At 40.2% G+C, this 22,522-nt stretch overlaps 1 protein-coding gene across 2 annotated transcripts in view; it reads left to right on the top strand.

Moving 5' to 3' along the window:
- Positions 1 to 22,522, top strand: part of LOC130923394 (uncharacterized) — a 147,212-nt gene that overhangs the window by 99,743 nt on the left and 24,947 nt on the right. Inside the window, exon 4 of one of the 2 annotated variants that reach the window (XM_057849072.1) lies at positions 3,140 to 7,401. The exons of the other annotated variant lie outside the window; for it this stretch is intronic. Coding sequence (XP_057705055.1) covers positions 4,631 to 7,258 — 2,628 coding nt within the window. The 5' untranslated portion in view covers positions 3,140 to 4,630 and the 3' untranslated portion in view covers positions 7,259 to 7,401. Of the gene's footprint in view, positions 1 to 3,139; positions 7,402 to 22,522 lie in introns of those variants that run through there. 2 annotated transcript variants of the gene reach the window in all.

Raw genomic sequence — 22,522 nt, forward strand, 5'->3', positions numbered from 1 at the left:
GGACGTGGAACCATGACAATTGAAACCACGACTGTGCGTATTGCTACCAATTCATATATGTTCTCTCTGATGGGATATAATTCAAGGTGTTAAGTAAAAGATCATTTGCTACCTTGCTTCCCCACATTGTTTCTCATGATATTTCCAATCGTAGGGAGAGGGATTGTAAGGTTTTAGCCAATTAAAATAAGGCTCCAAAGGCTGCCTAAATTCACTCTACTCGTTGTACACTGCCTTTTAGGTCTTTTATAGGCAAAACGGCGCCATAACAGATGAAGCGCGTCAGTGCGTGTGTGGGTCGTGCAGCGCATGCATTAATTGTCTGACTCTGGATAAGTGTAACATATTATGTCTGTAACGTTAAATACAATTAGAAAACGATTTAATAAAAAAATATATATGTATATTAAAAAAAGGCATGACCGAAATTTTTTTGCCGATTCTGATACTTTGAAAATTATGTGATCGGCATCCCGATCGATTGGGACATGTCTAACAATAATCATTAAAAACATCAGACAAAAGAGATTTAAAATCACCAAGATGAATGATTGACTGTAGTTTAAGAGTAGTTTGCAATTAGTTCCATTTAAGAGGAGCATAGTAGCTAAAGCCAGTTCTGCCAACATTAGTGCCAGTGAATGGAATGTTAAGCATACGACACGAGAAAAAAAGTCTTAAATGGCATTATTATGTGAATTAGAATCATATTTTGAGACGATTCGACTGTATACAACAATTTAGCAAAGCACAGATGACGAGAAATTAGTCTTTTAATCTGCCGGTTAGCCACGCCTACCATTATAGGGCTTTAGCGTCCCCAACAGGTGGATGACGTCAGCGGTAGACTGGGCTCATCGGTTTTACTATTCAGCCCATTGAGGGGGAATTATTCAGAACGAGGAAACCGCGACGAAGAGAGCCGCAAAATGTCATTGTTTCAGTCTCTCTTCTCCAATATTTTTACAGGATATTCTTTTTATCCAAGTATTTTCCCCCAATAGCTATATAAATGGCTTGAGAAGGAAGGACCAGTCAGCTCGTCGAGGGGGAACTATTCACAACGAGGAAAACGCGACGAAGAGAGCGGCAAAATGTCATTGTTTCTGTCTCTTCAATATTTTTACAGGATATTCTTTTTATCCAAGTATTTTCCCCAATTGCTAAATAAATGGCATGGTCATGACAAATAACAGTCTTGTGCTGAATGGAATATGAAATAATAAAAATGCTTTTATTCAGGACGACATGGCAAAATTACTCCATAATGGTCAAAACTGTCGACTTCACCTTTACTGTCGCACCTCCCGAACGATATTTTATGACACCTAAATCGGACATATGTCATTTCCCTTCCCCGGCTTCGGAGAATGTAAACAAACCAGAAGGCGTGACAGCTAGCCGACATGCTAACCCGAACCGAGTGATGTTTCAAAGTCTTCGAAGCGGAAAATCACACATAACTATCCTGGATTATTTGACATGATGACCCGGTCGTCAATTGTCTTTGCGGATCGGCAAACCGCCCGGCGGAGAGCAATTTACAGTTCGTTCCCCGGAGGAGGGTGGCTGGAGTTGTTGTGCAGCTAACGTGCTGCTGCTAATGAGCATTAGGAGAGCTTTTTACATGCCTATCAATGATCAAACGTAAGTAGTCCTTCATTTAAAGGAAGTTTGTAGTGTTTACTTTGTAATCGCTGTATTCGTATTTGACATAATACAAAACAAGATGTTTACTCACTTCCTCGTAAGTCCAATGGTCCCACAGTAAATATCCACGGTGAATGGGAACCTTTTGAAACTCCAAAAAGGCGCATACGCCTCTCCCTCATACAGAATGATTTTTCTGCAGCCGTTTGGCTGGCGTGATGCGAAAAATAAACGTATTAATCCGCAAAATCAGCTGAATCCTTCGTCCTCTTACACAACAGTACACTGTAGTGTGAAGAGGACGTCTTCTACCGTACACGTCACAGCGCCCTCCTCCTCAATGCAAGACCGAAGCCGGAAGTCACTCATTTTCATGGCGCGTGGTTCAAAAAACTAAATAAAAATAGCGATCGTTTCCACGCACATCCAAGCGGCCCATATCATTCAGGGGCATAAAATACCGCGTGTATTATGAAATAAACATGCTTTTTCGTGTCACAGGCACTTTAAGGGTTAAGTAGTTGGATGATTGTGTTTCGTAGTTACTGGATTTGAATGACAGGAGAGATGTGAGGTAGTTCGGAGGTTTGCACAGTAAAGCCTTATAGATGAATAACATGATATGGATATTTCTTCTTGACTGTAGTGAGGACCAACCAACGTTTTGATAAAGGGTACAGTGAAGAGTGTAGAAATTGTCATTGGTGATGAAACGTCGTGCACTGTGATAGACCGGGTTTAACTGTTGAAGAGTTGATGGAGCTGCATGACAGTACAAGATGTCCCCATAATCGAGAACAGAAACTAAAGAAGATCATACAATGGTTTTTCGGTTAGAAGTTGACAGACAGCCTTTGATTCTATACAGGAAGCTATATTTAAATTTAAATTTACGGATTAGATGATGAATATGAGTTTTGAATGATAAATTACTGTCAATCCAAATTGTATTTGTCTGAATCAGTGATAGTAATTTGAGTACCATTTAGGGATTTTAATTCCCAGGGCCGGCGCTAGCTATTTTGGTGCCCTAGGCATAAATGCTTTGTGGTGCCGCCCCCATCCACCCCCCCCCCCCCCCCAACGATAGAAATGAACAATATCTGAACATTTCTCAGTATTGCTTTATTTTATGAAATAACTTAGTTGTCAACAGTAATATTTCACAAACATTCACATTCACAAATGTTTCACAAACTGTCAAACCAAACAAAAACAATGAAACAAAAAACATAATAGATTTGCAACTGAAGCATAATGGAGCAAACCACTAGGGAATTGGGGGGCACCAAAGATAGACTGACGAGAGGGCTGCACAGGAGATTCTTTTTTTGTGTAATTAATGAGCCTATGTTACTTATATTTGTATTACCTGCATTTATCAGGCTTTACAAAGTTTTATTTTAAATACTGTATATTGTTGTTATTATTACAATTACTAATTTTTAGGATTTTTTACAAACTTGATTTTTTTTTGGTGCCCCTTCAGGCAGTTGGTGCCCTACGCGCTGTGCGTGTTATGCGTATGCGGAGCGCCGTGTCTGTTGATTCCGGGTAAGTCATTGTCAGTAATGGTGGAAGTGGAGAAAACCATGTATTTAGTTTTCTCAGCATTTAAAACTAATCTGTGATTATGAAGAGATATTTGTAAGCTATCGGAAGCAGTCTGTAAATGAGTCAGAGCTAGAGATGGGGAAGAACCGGGCGCATATACAATCGTCAGCAAAAAAGTGGACATTACAACATTGATTAGGGAAAAAAATATTATTAATGTATAACGTAAAACGGAGTGGTCCAAGGACAGACCCCTGCGGTACCCCATTTTTAATAGTAAATGGACTTGATTGAACACTGTCAGCAGCAACAGTTTGGATTCTGTCTGTAAGGTAGGACTTAAACCAGTTGAGGGTATTAACGTCTAAACCTATGGCCTGCAGTTTATGAAGTAGAATTTTATGATCAACGGTATCGAATGCTTTTGAAAGATCAATGAAAAGAGCAGCATAGAACTCAAGAAAGGAGACACTGTTATTTAGGACAGAAACTGAAGCTGTAATTGTACTGTGACTTGGGCGAAAACCAGACTGTTGCGGCTCAAGTATGTTAGATGAGTCAATAAAAGAACGTAGTTGAGAACTGATCAATGATTCAAGAATTTTGGATAAAAACAGAAGCTTGGATATTGGACGGTAATTTTTGAGGTCGGAGATATCTAGAGGTATGCAAAATTTCCGATTCTTAGATTATTCGCGATTCGGCCGTGGAAGATTCGAGAACGATTCACAAACATCCAAATTCCGATTATTGAAATATGCCAGGTAAAGCGGAAGTCACACTCAGCGCTCCGCGCGGTCTTCGGGACAGAACGGAGCGAGAGCAACTAAACATCATGCCGCCACCCCGCCGACGACTTAGTTTGGATGGAATAATGAGTCAACCTGGTCTGGACTCCATGGATCTAAATAGCAAGGTTAACCAGTCTCTTGGTCTCCTCAAGTTCATGTCTTCGCTTCCACCCTGTACCTGTCACACCCGACAGGTGCCAGGGGAAGATGGCAACAAACCAACCAGCCTCCCCTGGAATGCTCTCGGGGCAAAGCCAAAGCACTACAACTCTGGAACTACACGGTATTATCCTTCTATGGAGGAAGCCATGTTTGCGACACCAATATGATATGCACCGGGTCCAGGCTGTGACAACATTACAAAGACTGTTCTGTCCCAGCAAAAGCCGGGGCCCTATGGAGTACAGTCTGTATGCTCAACAATCCCAGTGGTGATAAACAACACAAAAAGGGCTAGATTGGTGAGAAATAAAAAACGTTCAATCAACTCTGCCAACCTGTTAAGCATAGTATGTCATTCCCAAAACTCACCAGTGAATCCAGTCTGGCATCTCCAATTGGCTCTGCTAAATATAAGATCTTTAGCTGGCAAATCTTTCTTAATTAATGATTTTATCAGCAAACATAACCTTGACATGATGTTCCTAACAGAAACTTGGTTAGATAAAGATAAGAGCTCGACAGTTCTGATCGAGGCAACCCCCACAAACTTCAATTTCTTTAGTGCGCCAAGAACCCATAAGAAAGGAGGTGGGGTTGCCAGTCTGATCAGGGACAGTTTCCAATGCACAAATATTTCATGTGGTCGGTTTGATTCCTTTGAATATATTGTCATTCAGCTAAAAAGCCCTTGCAGAGCTGCCTTGGTAACACTTTACAGACCACCAAAGTATAACACAATGTTTTTTGATGAGTTTACCAAAATGCTGTCTTCTGTCTGCATGGACTTTGATTGTGTTGTTCTAGTGGGTGACTTTAACATTCATGTTGATAATCCTGAAGAAGGATGTGCTATAGAGCTTTTAAATATTTTGGATACATTTGGTTTATCTCAGCATGTCACAGTTCCAACACATAACAGAGGGCACATACTGGATTTAATAATATCCAAAGGTCTTAACATCTCTGAGGTCACAGTGAATGACGTTGCTCTGTCTGATCACTACTGCATTATGTTTAAAATGACCACCCCTGTCCATCCTCTGAAAAGGGAAACAGAGGTGATTATGAAGCGTTACATAAGTGATAACACTTGTGCGTTATTCACACAGGCCTATGTCTCACCATTAACCCCTACAATAGCTCCAGTGGAAGAACTTGTAAATAGTTTCAGTTCCAGTGTGATGACTGTAATTGACACTATTGCCCCGATTAAGACAAAATCTTTGTCAAGAAAGAAGAGGTCACCCTGGAGAAATGCCATACTAGTTATAAAACAAAAGCAAGTTTGTAGACGAGCAGAATGCAGATGGCGAAAAAACAAACTCCTAGCTTTTTATGATATCTACAAAGACAGTCTTTGCAAATACAACCAGGAACGGAAAAATGCTAGACAGTCATATTTTTCAGAGATCATTAGTAGAAACACTAACAATACCCGCACACTATTTTCTGTTGTTGACAAACTGACAAACCCACAAGCATCAATACCTCAGGAATTGGCATCTGAGGTGTCCTGTAATAATTTCGCAGCATTCTTTACACACAAAGTACTAAAGATTAGACAGACTGTGTGCAACTCCAGATTAACAAATGTTACACTAAATGCCTCCCAAAATGTCCCCCACGTCAGTCTTAGACAGTTTAGCCTCTTGGACTATGCCACTTTAACAGAAATTGTGTCGAAATTAAAGCCCACAACATGCTGCCTTGACATCCTTCCTTCAAACTTTTTCAAAACTGTTTTTCATTGCATAGCCCCAGACATACTTCAGATTATAAATACTTCTCTCCAAACAGGAGAGTTTCCTCAGACTTTAAAAACTGCAGTAATAAAACCTCTCCTAAAAAAACCTAATCTGGATGCCTCAACCATTAGTAATTACAGGCCAATATCAAATCTGACATTCCTGGGGAAAATTATCGAAAGGGTTGTGTTCGAACAGATCCAGAATTATATGATGCAAAACAATCTTTTTAGCTCATTTCAGTCTGGATTTCGACCACAACACAGCACCGAGACTGTGCTTATCAAAGTCCTAAATGATATTCGTCGGAATACCGATGCAGGCAAATCATCAGTTCTGCTACTATTGGATCTCAGCGCCGCATTTGACACGGTTGATCACAACATACTACTCAGCAGATTGGAACAGTGGGTAGGGCTTACTGACACTATTCTTCAGTGGTTCACATCCTATCTACATGATAGGGATTTCTTTGTGTCAATCGGAAACCATCAGTCAGAACGAACCAAATTCACGTGTGGAGTCCCTCAAGGGTCAATTCTTGGACCACTCTTATTTAACATCTATATGCTTCCGTTAGCTCAGATAATGGAACAGTATGACATCTCCTATCACGCCTATGCAGACGACACACAACTGTACATTTCTGTGTCCCCACATGATTATAGTCCCTTAGTCACCCTGAGCAAATGCATTCATCAAATCAATGAATGGATGTGCCAGAATTTTCTCCAGTTAAATGTGCAGAAGACAGAGGTGATCATTTTTGGGCCAAAAAAGGAAAGGTCAAAGATAAGCAGCCAACTTAGCACAATGTCACTTACAGCTACAAATCAAGTCAGAAACCTTGGCGTAATTATTGACTCAGACCTAAAATTTGATAGCCATTTAAAGTCCGTCACTAAATCCGCTTATTACCACCTAAAAAATATAACCAGAATTAAGGGGCTTCTGACTCAACAAGACATGGAAAAACTTATGCATGCGTTCATTTTCAGCAGATTGGACTATTGCAACGGTATATTTACAGGTCTTGATAAAAAATCAGTCAGGAAGTTGCAGCTGGTACAGAATGCTGCAGCCAGAGTCCTCACAAATACAAGGAAGCTGGACCACATTACACCGGTTTTGAAATCGCTACACTGGCTTCCAGTAAGTCAAAGGATAGACTATAAAATACTACTGCTCGTCTACAAAACACTTAATAGCCTTGGACCAAAATACATGCTTGACTTGTTAGAGTCCTATGAGACATCTAGACCCCTAAGGTCGTCTGGAACGGGTCTTCTGCATGTTCCAAGAACAAGAACCAAGCAGGGTGAGGCAGCATTTAGTTATTATGCTCCTCACCTCTAGAACAAGTTACCCGAACGTCTGAAGTATGCTCAAACTGTTAGCTCTTTTAAATCAGGGCTAAAAACGCTTTTGTTTAGCACTGCATATCTATAACTGTCTATATATTTCAATCTACCTGCTTTCTATTCCTCTTGTTATTATCTCCATTGCTGATTTCAATTATTATTATTTGTAGTAGTTTTTGTTTTATTTTTATTTTATTTATTTATTTTTATTCTGTGATTAAATGCGATCTTTTGTCTTCGTTTCTACGTTGTGTTGATTTAAATGTGATTTTTATGATCTTCATGTGATGTAAAGCACTTTGAATTGCCTTGTGTTGAATTGTGCTATATAAATAAATTTGCCTTGCCTTGCCTTCTCATTACCCGGCTCCTCGGGTAATGCCAATGCTCAACTCGCGGCTCTAGCTCAACTCATGCCACAAGATAAAAGAAACACAACAAACCTGACTGCTGCCGAAAAGCTGCAACAAAGTACAGCCACATGTTACGATAGATATCATTTATATAGGACTAGATACATTATAGATCCGGTAGCGTTAGCAGCACATCTACAAAAAGCTAGATGCGGGCGTTAGTAAACGGCCGCTATCTTAAAGCAGTACACTTCCCTTCAAGGCTGTTGTAGCGAACCTTCCAAGCAAACCTAATTAACTTTTTATCTAAAATACTCCTAAATGGGTAAAATATTGACTTGAATCTATCTTTAAAATAGTTTTAAAACTTTCACATGTCGAAAGTGGACAAAAGCGAAATTATGGAATAACGGGAGCAATTTTAACAACTTTAACGGTTGATTCACAACATTAATTGAATGTAGTTTAAAGCTGCTGATTTAGACTGGGAACTGGAGTTTTTTTTATTTAATGTTATTTTTGTATATTTGTTTACTGCTATATGCTAACTTGATACTGAAATAGTAGTTTGGTTTAGCCTGAGAGTATTTATGAACAATTTTGGAACTAATGTACCAAACTTAAAAAAAAAAAAAAAAAAAAAAAAAAAAAAAAAAAAAAAGGAGGGGGGTGCATCAATAATCGTTTTATAATCGAATTGGAGCCTCTGAATCGTAATCATAATCGAATCGTTCGTTGCCCAAAGATTCCCAGCTCTAGAGATATCACCATTTTTATGTAGCGGGATTACAGTAGCAGTTTTCCAAGGGGATGGGATGATGCCGTAAAGAAGGGTTTGGTTAAAAATGTGAGCTAAATATGGACTGATAAAATGAGCACTCAAATGAAAAAGATATGGATCTAGATCAGGCATGTCCAAAGTGCGGCCCGGGGGCCAGATGTGGCCCGTGGTCAAATTTCATCCGGCCCCCAGCCTCTGTCATAAGATCAGTAACATCTGGCCCGCACACAGATTTAATCAATTGGTCAGCAGTACTGCTACCAGCATATGAAGTAGCTTATACACTAAATGCTGCTCCTCATTTACCCACTAAAAGGCAGCAGCACTCTAAGCAACATTACCCCGTGTGATCCTTGACTTCCAATTTTCTAAAATGGCGACAATCAACAACAAAAAAACTTGACTGCGACGGCTGACGCTTCAAGGATAGGTGGAAATTGGACTATTTCTTCAATAAAATACGCAACAAGAAACAAACAAGACACCCTGACATGTACAACAAGATTACAGGGAAGATACGCGGCGAGAAATTAAAGCAACTTTTAAAGCTAGTTTAATTTCACAGCAGCAGTAGCTGAGCCCGAGAGTCGAAAAAGAACGCGAGTTGCGAGATTATTGAAATTATTAATTTAAAAAAATAAATAAATAAAGCAAATGTGACACAGAGAATGGCTTGCTAAAATTTGCTTAAATATATTGTTCCGCGTAAAGGACGTCAGCCAAGGTCGGCCCCCCACATTTTTACCACACCAAATCTGGCCCCCTTTGCAAAAAGTTTGGACACCCCTGTCCTAGAACGTTGACAGCGGCAGGTTTAAGAAGCTTGGCGCCTTTTTCCGTGGCCAATCAGCAGCGGTGACGTCGTCGGTCCGTCCTGCGTCGATCAGCTGTCGTCACAGTGGGAGGGGAAGCAGCCAGCTGGTGGAGGCGGCGATCAGCTGACTGGAAGAACCTCAGAAAATTAACTATTAAACGGCCAGGGGCCATCACAACGCTATGTAAAAAAAAAAAAAAAAAAAAAAAAATGCTAAACAGCCACACATGCATTTCATCTCCAAGAAGAAAATAATCTACCAACATCAGATTTACATAGACAAGTGTTAACAACAAGCATAATACAGTGCTTGTGTAGAGTAATCCGTTTCCACACATATTTATTATTTATTTTATTCCACGAATGACATGGCGGTTTCCCCAGCTGCTGCAGTTTTCTGAGTCTGACGATGATGAGTCACGCGAATACACGCAGCAAAGCAAAACGCCTGGACTCATTTATCCGTTCAATTGGCTGTCATACTGACATGTGATCAGCAGAGATAGTTAGCTCTGATTGGTTCAAATGTGCATGTTTTCTGGAACAGCAAAAAAATAAAGGTTGTTGAATTGATGCGACAAAAAAAGAGCAATGCAACATAAATTGGATCAAATCTTTAAAGTGATCCTCTAACTTAAATACATGTAGGCTCTAATAAACCACAATTGTTCTCTTGTACTAAAATATGTTGTTAGAAACACATAAAATGTTCAATCAAAGGCAATATTTTATAATATTTAGTCCATATTTTGACTGTTAGTTGGCGCCATGGTTTGCCGGCTCGCAGTGATGACGTCATTGGTATCTTGCGTGTTCAACAATTGCTTATTGCTGCCTAAACTCGCGAAGTAAAATGCCACGATGTGCTGCTTTTGGATGCAATTTCCAGTCAAATGGAAACAAGGGGAGTAGAGTGAGTGGTCAAGGTGGAATTATTATTTTTAGTGATTAAATGTGCATAAGTGGAAGCTTCTCCCCTTTTTGGTCCCTGTATGCACGTATCCTACCCACAACATGTTACAACTGGCGCCCAAACATTTTTCCTGGATCCTCAGTCAAGTAAGGGATCCATCTATTTTCTGGATCCGACGGTCCCATCACGTCTGCAATATTGGTTTTGGATCTGTCCATTTTTTTGATTCGTCGGTCCCCCAGCGGCTTTTCGGATCAGTCTATTTTGTTGAATCGACGGCGGCGACATTGCCATGGGATCGGTCTAATTCCTGGATCTTCGAGTGAGTAAAAAAAACGCGGATTTGGATTACTATTGCTATCTTTTATGTTGACTGTTCTTGGTGGGAGTTTTCCCCAAATCATACTAAATAATTAAAGCACTATGGCACGCTACAGTGACGACAGTGACTCTGACGTGGACCTCACAACAATGTTGGGAGTTCGTCAGGGAATGCGTGTTTGTGTACTGCTGAGCTCCCGAGTGAAGAGTGGTCAAGGTGGAAATATTATTTTTTGGTGAATAAATGTGCATAGTGAAAGCTTCTCCCCTTTTTGGTACTTTTATACACGTATCCTAGCTACCACGCGTTACAATGTACAAGACATGGATTACACAAGGTGTGCTCTTTGGCCTGTACTGTATGTAAAGCACACGGCAGCTCTGGATGCTAACAAGCTACATAATTATATTGGGATAAGTTTGAAAACACAATATGCTTACCTTGAACATCTGCTAATAAAACCAGACAGCATACACTCTCGCTCCCAACCGGACTTCCCAAAAGGACTCTCTCGCATCACCAGTTTTGCCCAACTTTTGTCTTATCAGGTATTTGCTGCACGCATTTTTCCCTGAAGCTCGTCTTGTGAACGACCGACAGTGCTGTCCTGCTCTTCACTTTTCAGATCTGGTTCAAATAGGAAGGGTAGAACTGACGACATGTTGGGAAAGCTAACGAGTGACACGCTGGAATTTCGGCAACGGGACCAGTGACGTCACGCACTGCAACGTAACAAGAATGGCGACCTATCACTTAAAATAATTTTACAAACTTTATTAAAACAAAAACATTAAGAGGGGTTTTAATATCAAATTATTATAACTCATACTAACATTTATCTTTTAAGAATTACTTGTCTTAAAAATAGAGGATCCCTTTAAGAGCAACGAAAGACTTGAGGAGGATTATTTATCATATTTAGTTTTATTTGCTCTGATGGGGAGGTTCAGAACATCTTAGCTGTCGATGTGCACTTTGGACTTAATTTTTTTCACTTATGTTAGGCTACTTATTCATTTCCTTATGATTTAAAAAAAAGGCAATGTTTGCGCGATCTTCAAAATATATTCCATTTCACTGCATAATATGTCATTTGTACTTATTTTTCTGAATGTATGTTTCTCATATCTTTGTTATAAAAAAAAAAAAAGTAGTTAAAATTGAGTTAAAATTGAGATTTGGCATTTAGCATGTGAGGACATGAGGGAAAATAAAAAACGAGGAGCTAGAGGTTGGGGTTATTGCTGTTTTTGTTAACTCTTATTTTGCAAATCATTGAAAAAAAATACAATTTTGAATGAAAAGGATCAGGATTGTCATGGATGCCGGATGAAGTCATGAGGATTGTCATGAAGACAAACAAGCGAAAAATCCATGACATCCACTTTAAAGTAAATCACCCCTATCGAATGATTGGACACGGCAAAGCCGCTTCCAAACCAGAATGTTTAGCGATGTCATAAAATGCAATGCAATTTTCCTTCCACAAAATGACATAAACAACAAGACAAATAGAGCTTTTGATGGCGAACTAATGATTTATAACATAACTAAACTATTGAACTGAGAGATGACGCTATTGTGGCTGCGACAGCCAGGGGAAAATTTTCCCTCATCGCCCTCTGTCTTATCAAGATGGATTTTTTTTAGTCTTTCTTTTGTGGTGACCATGCCTCGTGGGGGAATTCGCCTGGGGAACTTGTGTTCCTGGGGGGAAGTGGTTTGGCTGTGCGCGTTTCCGGCTGAGTCGCGGGACACCTGGAGGGTGCGGGGGACGTGAGCGGCCGAGCACGGCGGTGCGGGCTCTGCTCAGCGAGCAGCACGGACTCAACGGCATCGTCCGCTGCACTGGTGGTGCCGGTCGTTCTGCTCGGTCGTCCAGCCGCCTGGCATCCTGGACGTCCATTCGGTCGTCTTCCGCCGGCGCCCCGGCCGTTCGTTCCGTTGAGTCGGGTTGCGGGTCTTACCAAATGCACTACTGCCCTCAAGTGGCCAGTTTTATTGCTTTAAAATGGATTTTCAGCTTTGTGCTTTGGAGCCAAGTTGAATCAAAACCCAGAGATGTCTCCTGTGAAAAAAAAAACGTAAAAGACGTATAAATACTTCTTTGGGACACTGAAACAATTACAAATAAAACGTATTTATACGTTTTTGGGAGCAAATGAGTCAACTCCCTGTTCTTGTTTTACAAGATCAGAGGTGTCATGAAGACAAGAGAAAAATGAATGAAATCCACTTTAAAGTAAACCACCCCTCCGTATTGAATGATTGGACACAGCAAAGCCGCTTCCAAACCAGAACGTGTAGCGATGTCATAAAAGGTTTGTGTGTGTGCATGTGCTTGCGTGTTTGTGTGTGTGGGGGGGCGCGCGTAAGGTGCCGGGTTATATTTGTCTGCCTATAAAGCTCTGCGTGCTTCTCGTTTTGAGCCGTTAGCAGAAGTGAACGATAGGCTGTGAAGGAAATGATGACTGTTCAAATCTCAAACTGATTCCCAACTTGTCTGATTAGCAGTGTTAATTTTACTTCAAAAAAGTAATTAGTTACAGTTATAAATGACATCTGCCAAAAAGTAATCGAGTTCGTAACTCAGTTACCTCATTGTAAGAGTGATTAGTTATGGGGTTATCACAGGTCAAATGTCCATTGAGTTGGTTTACCAATTTGACGACAACGTCATTGCTGCAAGTAATATTTTTAAAGTGATCCTCGATCTTTAAGACAACTAATTCTTAAAAGATAAATGTTAGTATGAATTATAATATTTTGATATTAAAACCCCTGTTAATGTTTTCGTTTTAACAAAGTTTGTAAAATTATTTTAAGTGATAGCTCGCCATTCTTGTTACGTCCTGTGTGTGACGTCACTTGACCCGTTGCCGAACTTTAAAGTGCATGTGACCCGAAAAAGCATGTTTATTTCATAATACACGCGGTATTTTATGCTCCTGAATGATACGGACCGCTTGGATGTGTGTGGAAGCGATCGCTATATTTATTTAGTTTTTTGAATCCCGCGCCATGAAAATGAGTGACTTCCGGCTTCGGTCTTGCATTGAGGAGGAGGGCGCTGTGACGTGTACGGTAGAAGATGTCCTCTTCACGCAACAGTGTACTGTTGTGTAAGAGGACGAAGGATTCAGCTGATTTTTTGGCTCAATACGTTTATTTTTCGCATCATGCCAGCCAAACGGCTGCAGAAAAATCTTGCTTTATGAGGGAGAGGCGTTTGCGTCTTTTTGGAGTTTCAAAAGGTTCCCATTCACCGTGGATATTGGCCAAAACAAGCCCTACTATTGGACTTACGAGGAAGTGAGTAAACATCTTGTTTAGTATTATGTCAAATATTAATACAGCTATTACAAAGTAAACACTACAAACCTTCTTTAAATAAAGGACTACTTACATTTGATCATTGATAGGCATGTAAAAAGCTCTCCTCATGCACATTAGAAGCCCGTTAGCTCCACAACAACTGCAGCCACCCTCCTCCAGTGAACGAACTGTAAATTGCTCTCCGCCGGGCGGTTTGCCGATCCGCAAAGACAATCGACAACCCAGTCGTCATGTCAAATAATCCGGGCTAATTATGTGTGATTTTCCGCTTCGAAGACTTTGAAACATCACTTGGTTCGGTTAGCTTGTCGGCTAGCTGTCACGCCTTTTGGTTTGTGTACATTCTCCGAAGCCGGGGAAGGGAAATGACATATGTCCGATTTAGATGTCATAAAATATCGTTCGGGGGGTGTGACAGTAAAGGTGAAATGACAGTTTTGACCATTATGGAGTCATTTTGCCATGTCGTCTTGAATAAATGCATTTTTATTATTTCATATTCCATTTAGCACAAGACTGTTATTTGTCATGACCATGCCGTTTATTTAGCAATTGGGGACAATACTTGGATAAAAAGAATATCCTGTGAAAATATTGATGTAAAGAGACAGAAACAATGACATTTTGCAGCTTTCTTCGTCGCGTTTCCTCGTTGTGAATAGTTCCCCTTTGACGGGCTGCCTGGTCCTTCTCAAGTCATTTATATAGCTTTTGGGGGAAAATACTTGGATAAAAGGAATATCCTGTAAAAATATTGGAGTAGAGAGACTGAAACAATGACATTTTGCGGCTCTCTTCGTCGCGTTTTCCTCGTTCTGAATAATTCCCCCTCAATGGGCTGAATAGTAAAACCGATGAGCCCAGTCTACCGCTGACGTCATCCACCTGTTGGGGACGCTAAAGCCCTATAATGGTAGGCGTGGCTAACCAGCAGATTAAAAGATTAATTTCTCGTCATCTGCGCTTTGCTAAATTGTTGTATATCGTCTCAAAATATGATTCTAATTCACATAATAATGCCATTTAAGACTTTTTTTTTCTCATGTCGTATGCTCTTTAAGCGTGTCACTCTTAGCTACCCCAACATGCCATCGGTTCTGCCCTTCCAATTTGAACCAGATCGGAAAAGTGAAGAGCAGGACAGCACTGTCGGTCGTTCACAAGACGGGCAGCAAAGGCTAAATGAGAGCAGGAAATACAGTACTTGATAAGATGAGTTGGGAAAAACTGGTGATGTACTCGCGGCAAGTGCGTCTCAATGACAATGGAGCTAGAGAGTGTATGCTGTTGAGAACACCGTTTATGTTCCTCAAGGTAAGCTATTGCGTTTTCAAATTTATCCCAGTATAATTATGTAGATTTTTAGCATCCAGAGCTGTCGTGTGCTAAATGTCCTCATTAAATCCGTCATCTGACGGGAACAAATCCTGGAATCGGTGTGTAATCCATGTCTTGTACATTGTAACGCGTGGTAGGTAGGATATGTGAATAAAAGTACCAAAAGGGGGAGAAGCTTCCATTTATGCACATTTATTCAAAAATAATAATATTTCCACCTTGACCACTCGTCACTGTAGCGTGCCATCGTGCTTTAATTATTTGGTATGATTTGGGGAAAACTCCCACGAAGAATAGTCAACAAAAAAGATAACAATAGTAATCCAAATCCGCGTTTTTTTCACTCACTCGAAGATCCAGAAATTAGACCAATCCCATGATAACGTTGCAGCCGCGATTAGGCCGTTGAATCCACAAAATAGACGGATCCGAAAAGCCGCTGTGGGACCGACGAATCCAGGAAATAGACAGATCCGAAACCAATATTGCAGCCGCTGTGGGGCCGTGGGATCCAGAAAATAGAGGGATCCCTTACTTGACTAAGGATCCAGGAAAAATGTTCGTGCGCCAGTTGTAACGCGTGGTAGGTAGGATACGTGCATACAGGGACCAAAAAGGAGAGAAGCTTCCACTTATGCACATTTATTCACAAAAAATAAAAATTCCACCTTGACCACTCACGTCGATCCCCTTGTTTGAATTTGGCTGGAAATTGCATCCAAAAGCAGCACATCGTGGCATTTTACTTCGCGAGTTTAGGCAGCAATAGACCCTACTCACCAACGTCACACAATGACGTGTCGCTGTATCCGGCCGCCATATTGTCCGTCATTGTTTATCCGTATTCTCAATGGTTTCAATTTGTCATGCAATTTATAGTGTAATTCATGGAAGCCCCGGTGCTTTCAGACTCTGTAAACTCATTGGATGCGTTGCATAAAAGGCGTTATGTGGAAAAGCTTCAGTCTAGCCATTCGCCAGATCCATATTTGATGCCTAAATTGATATTTTTCGACCCGCTGTCTTCACCCTCTCTGCCTGACATCTGCTACCCTGATATCTACAACTATCCTGTCCACACAAAATCAGCCTATTCTCACGAAAGTTTGAAAAACTTTAAGAGCAACACTCTAAGCAGTTCTCTAAGTTCTACGTAAATCAGCCGAGGTAGCCCCCCACATTTTTGCCACACCAAATCTGGCCCCCTTTGCAAAAAGTTTGGACACCCCTGTTTAACTGATGATCCGGAGACGAGGCCAGCTTCTTTCACTCGGTACCAGCTAAATATTATTCAAAAAATAATGATGGCGGAAGAAATAAACATCTTGAATTTGAAACTGTATGTTGTCGGCGATTAGCCTCGCAATGATCTTAATTGTGGTTGTCAGCCCAAAACCCTCTAAATATATACAGTGCCTTGCAAAAGTATTCGGCCCCCTTGAACCTTGCAACCTTTCGCCACATTTCAGGCTTCAAACATAAAGATGAAAATTTTTAATTTTTTGTCAAGAATCAACAACAAGTGGGACACAATCGTGAAGTGGAACAAAATTTATTGGATAATTTCAACTTTTTTAACAAATAAAAAACTGAAAAGTGGGGAGTGCAATATTATTCGGCCCCCTTGCGTTAATACTTTGTAGCGCCACCTTTTGCTCCAATTACAGCTGCAAGTCGCTTGGGGTATGTTTCTATCAGTTTTGCACATCGAGAGACTGACATTCTTGCCCATTCTTCCTTGCAAAACAGCTCGAGCTCAGTGAGGTTGGATGGAGAGTGTTTGTGAACAGCAGTCTTCAGCTCTTTCCACAGATTCTCCATTGGATTCAGGTCTGGACTTTGACTTGGCCATTCTAACACCTGGATACGTTTATTTTTCAACCATTCCATTGTAGATTTGGCTTTATGTTTTGGATCATTGTCCTGTTGGAAGATAAATCTCCGTCCCAGTCTCAGGTCTTGTGCAGATACCAACAGGTTTTCTTCCAGAATGTTCCTGTATTTGGCTGCATCCATCTTCCCGTCAATTTTAACCATCTTCCCTGTCCCTGCTGAAGAAAAGCAGGCCCAAACCATGATGCTGCCACCACCATGTTTGACAGTGGGGATGGTGTGTTCAGGGTGATGAGCTGTGTTGCTTTTACGCCAAACATATTGTTTTGCATTGTGGCCAAAAAGTTCAATTTTGGTTTCATCTGACCAGAGAACCTTCTTCCACATGTTTGGTGTGTCTCCCAGGTGGCTTGTGGCAAACTTTAAACAAGACTTTTTATGGATGTCTTTGAGAAATGGCTTTCTTCTTGCCACTCTTCCATAAAGGCCAGATTTGTGCAGTGTACGACTGATTGTTGTCCTATGGACAGACTCTCCCACCTCAGCTGTAGATCTCTGCAGTTCATCCAGAGTGATCATGTGCCTCTTGGCTGCATCTCCTTGTTTGGAAGGACGGCCGGGTCTTGGTAGATTTGCAGTGGTCTGATGCTCCTTCCATTTCAATATGATGGCTTGCACAGTGCTCCTTGAGATGTTTAAAGCTTGGGAAATCTTTTTGTATCCAAATCCGGCTTTAGACTTCTCCACAACAGTATCTCGGACCTACCTGGTGTGTTCCTTGGTTTTCATAATGCTCTCTGCACTTTAAACAGAACCCTGAGACTATCACAGAGCAGGTGCATTTATACGGAGACTTGTTTACACAAAGGTGGATTCTATTTATCATCATCGGCCATTTAGGACAGCATTGGATCATTCAGAGATCCTCACTGAACTTCTGGAGTGAGTTTGCTGCACTGAAAGTAAAGGGGACGAATAATATTGCACGCTCCACTTTTCAGTTTTTTATTTGTTAAAAAAAGTTTAAATTATCCAATAAATTTTGTTCCACTTCACGATTGTGTCCCACTTGTTGTTGATTCTTGACAAAAAAATTAAATTTCATATCTTTATGTTTGAAGCCTGAAATGTGGCGAAAGGTTGCAAGATTCAAGGGGGCTGAATACTTTTGCAAGGCACTGTATTAAATGCATCTTACCAGATATAAAATGACTACTACATAATCTGTGTTGATCGTTTGGTGCCCAGTTTACTCGTCGAATTGCAGCAGTCCATCTCGCTCTCCTCTCCAGGTCTCTCGGAATACGGTAGAACTTCAAGTCTCTCCGTCTATCTTCTCTGTTACTGCAACCAACCACCACACACGCCTTCACCATTTTGATTATTAATGTTAACGAGCAGAAAAACACGCCATAATAGGAGGAATTTACGTAGCGGTAATGCGTGAACACGACGAGCTGACGGACAATATGGTGCGGAGGCGTGGTTGTGACGTCATGTGAGTGGGGTCAATAAACTACACATTTGGAAAGATCCCCTTTACGTCATCACTGCGAGCCCACAAAACATGGCGCCAACTATCGGTCAAAATGTGTTCTAAATATTATAAAATATTGCCATTGATTTAACATTTTATGTGTTTCTAACAATATATTTTAGTACAAGAGAACAATTGTGGTTTATTAGAGCCTACATGTATTTAAGGTAGAGGATGACTTTAAAGTAGATTCATTTTATACAGCCTTTTGACCACTACGCCTATTAAAATGCTAATCATAGTAGAATATTATTTAAAATACTTAATAAGCCTGCTAAATTTCGCTACTTCTGCTAACAAGCTACACAAAAAGTCTCAAGAAGGCATGCTGCAAAACCGACAGTTTTTTTGTGAAGCAGCTATTTTAAGGTAATTTTGTATATTTTTAGGGGTCCTACTCAAACAATCTTCAATATTCTTTAAGATTCAGCCTATGAAGCCAGTCACCATGAAATATGGTCATGTCTATCATGAGTAGACCCGCAAAAAAAGTCTCAAGAAGCCATATTGTAAAACCAACAGGAGGATTTCTCTGAAGTGGCAATTTTACGGTCATTTTGTATATTTTCAGAGGTCGTACTCAAACAAACGACAATACTTTTTGAAAATTCAGCCCCTAAAGCCAGTTCAACTTGACAACATGAAATTTGGTAGTCATGTCAATCATTATTTGACCCACGAAAATGTGTCAAGAAGCCATGTTTTCTATGAAGCGGCCATTTTAGGGTCATTCTGTATACTTTAACAGACCTTTCGCGAACAAACTCTGATACTTTTAAAAAATTCAGCCCCTGACGCCAGTTCAAATTGCCACCATGAAATATGGTAGTCATGTCTCTCATGAGTAGATCCACAAAAAAGTCTCATGAAGCCATGTTGTAAAACCAACTTGAGGTTTTTTATGAAGGGGCCATTTTAGGGTCATTTTGTATACTTTCAGAGGTCCTACTCAGACAAACTCCAATACTTTGAAAATTCAGCCCCTGAAGCCAGTTCAACTTGGCAACATAAAATTTAATAGTTTCGTCTATTGTGAGTGGACCCGCGAAAAAGATTCAAGAAGCTCTGTAGTAAAACCAACAGGACGTTTGCTGTAAAGCATCAATTTTAGGGTCATTTTGCATATTTACAGAGTTCCTACTCAAACTCCAATACTTTTGAAAATTCAGCCCCTGAAGCTAGTTGTACTTGGCAACATGAAATTTGGTAGTCATGTCAATTACGAGTATACCAACAAAAAAGTCTCAAGAAGCCATGTTGTAAAACCAGCAGGAGGTTTTCTATGAAGCGGCTATTTTCGGGTCATTTTGTATATTTTCAGACGCTGTACTCAGACAAACTACAATACATTTAAAAATTCAGCCCCTGAAGCCAGTTCCGTTTGGCAACGTGAAATTTGGTAGTCATGTCTATAACAAGTAGACCCACAAAAAAGTCTCAAGAAGCCATGTTGTAAAACCCAACAGGAGGTTTTCTATGAAGTGGCCATTTTAAGGTAATTTTGTATGTTTTCAGAGGTCCCACTCAAACAAACTCCAATGCTTTTGAAAATTCAGCCCCTGAAGCCAGTTCAACTTGGCAACATGAAATTTAGTAGTCATGTCTATCACGGGTAGACCCACAAAAAAAGTCTCAAGAAACCATATTGTAAGACCAACCGGAGGGTTTTTCTGACTGAGCCATTTTACGGTCATTTTGTATATTTTCAGAGTTCCTACTCAAACAAACTACAATACTTTTGAAAATTCAGCCCCTTAAGCCAGTTCAACTTGCCACCATGAAATTTGGTAGTCATGTTTATCATGAGTAGACCCACAAAAAAGTCTCAAGAAGCCATGTTGTAAAACCAACAGGTGTTTTTTTATGAAGTGGCCATTTTAAGGTCATTATGTATATTTTCAGAGGTCCTACTCAAACAAACGACAATACTTTTGAAAATTCAGCCCCTGAACCCAGTTGAACTTGGCAAGATGAAATTTGATAGTCATGTCTATTACGAGTTGACCCACAAAAATGTCTCAAAAAGCCATGTTGTAAAACCTACAGGAGGTTTCCTATTAAGCGGCCATTTTACGGTCATTTTATAAATTTTCAGAGGTCTCACTCAAACAAACGACAATACATTTGAAAATTCAGCCCCTGAAGCCAGTTCAACTTGGCAACATGAAATTTGGTAGTCATGTCTATCACGGGTAGACCCACAAAAAAGTCTCAAGAAGCCATGTTGTAAAACCAACAGGGGGTTTTCTATGAAGCGGACATTTTAGGGTCATTTTGTGTATTGTCAGGCGACCTAGTTAAACAAACTACACAATACTTTTGAAAATTCAGCCCCTGAAGTCAGTTCAACTTGCCACCATGGAATATGGTAGTCATGTTTATCATGAGTAGACCCACAAAAAAGTCTCAAGAAGCCATGTTGTAAAACCAACAGGAGGTTTTCTATGAAGCGGCCATTTTAAGGTCATTATGTATATTTTCAGAGGTCCTACTCAAACAAACGACAATACTTTTGAAAATTCAGCCCCTGAAGCCAGTTCAGCTTTCCACCATGAAATATGGTAGTCATGTTGATCATGAGTAGACCCACAAAAAAGTCTCAAGAAGCCATGTTGTAAAACCAACAGGTGGTTTTCTATGAAGTGGCCATTTTAAGGTCATTATGTATATTTTCAGAGGTCCTATTCAAACAAACTACAATATTTTTGAAAATTCAGCCCCTGAAGCCAGTTCAACTTGGCAACATGAAATTTAGTAGTCATGTTTATCATGAGTAGACCCACAAAAAAGTCTCAAGAAGCCATGTTGTAAAACCAACAGGTGGTTTTCTAGGAAGCGGCCATTTTACGGTAATTTTGTATATATGCAGAGGTCCTACTCAAACAAATGACAATATTTTTGAAAATTCAGCCCCTGAAGCCAGTTCAACTTGGCAACATGAAATTTGGTAGTCATGTCTATCAGGGGTAGACCTACAAAAAAGTCTCAAGAAGCCATGTTGTAAAACTAACAGGGAGTTTGCTGTAAAGCATCAGTTTTAGGGTCATTTTGCTTATTTGCAGGGGTCCTACTCAAACTCCAATACTTTTGAAAATTTAGCCCCTGAAGCCAGTTCAACTTGGCGACATGAAATTTGGTATTCATGTCTATCAGAGGTAGACCCACAAAAAAGTCTCAAGAAGCCATGTTGTAAAACTAACAGGGAGTTTGCTGTAAAGCATCAGTTTTAGGGTAATTTTGCTTATTTACAGGGGTCCTACTCAAACAAACTACAATACTTTTGAAAATTCAGCCCCTGAGGTCAGTTCAACTTGCCACCATGGAATATGGTAGTCATGTTTATCATGTGTAGACCCACAAAAAAGTCTCAAGAGGCCATGTTGTAAAACTAACAGGAGGTTTTCTATAAAGTGGCCATTTAAGGTCATTTTGTATGTTTTCAGAGGTCCTATTCAAACAAACGACAATACTTTTGAAAATTCCGCCCCTTAAGCCAGTTCAACTTGCCGCCATGAAATATGGTAGTCATGTCTATCATGAATAAACCCACAAAAAAAATCTCAAGAAGCCATGTTGTAAAACCAACAGGAGGTTTTCTTTGAAGTGGCCATTTTGAGGTCATTTTGTATCTTTTCAGAAAAACAAACGACAATACTTTTGAAAATTCAGCCCCTGAAGCCAGTTCAGCTTGGCAACATGAAATTTGGTAGTCATGTCTATTACGAGTATACCCACAAAAAAGTCTCAGGAAGCCATGTTGTCAAACCAACAGGAAGTTTTCTGTAAAGCATAATCTTCAGGGTCATTTTGCCAATGAGGTCTTACTCAAACTCCAATACTTTTGAAAATTCAGCCACTATTGTCAGTTCGATTCAGTAACATGAAATTTGACACCTACTGTATGTCTATCATAAGTAGAGCCACAAAAATTTCTCAAGGATCCCCGTTTTAAAACCAAAAGGATGTTTGATTTGAAGCAGCCATTTTAGGTCATTTTAGACATTTTCAGTGGTCCTTCTGAAACAAACTCGA

This window comes from Corythoichthys intestinalis, chromosome 10 (genome assembly GCF_030265065.1).
Source record: "Corythoichthys intestinalis isolate RoL2023-P3 chromosome 10, ASM3026506v1, whole genome shotgun sequence".
Taxonomy (NCBI): domain Eukaryota; kingdom Metazoa; phylum Chordata; class Actinopteri; order Syngnathiformes; family Syngnathidae; genus Corythoichthys; species Corythoichthys intestinalis.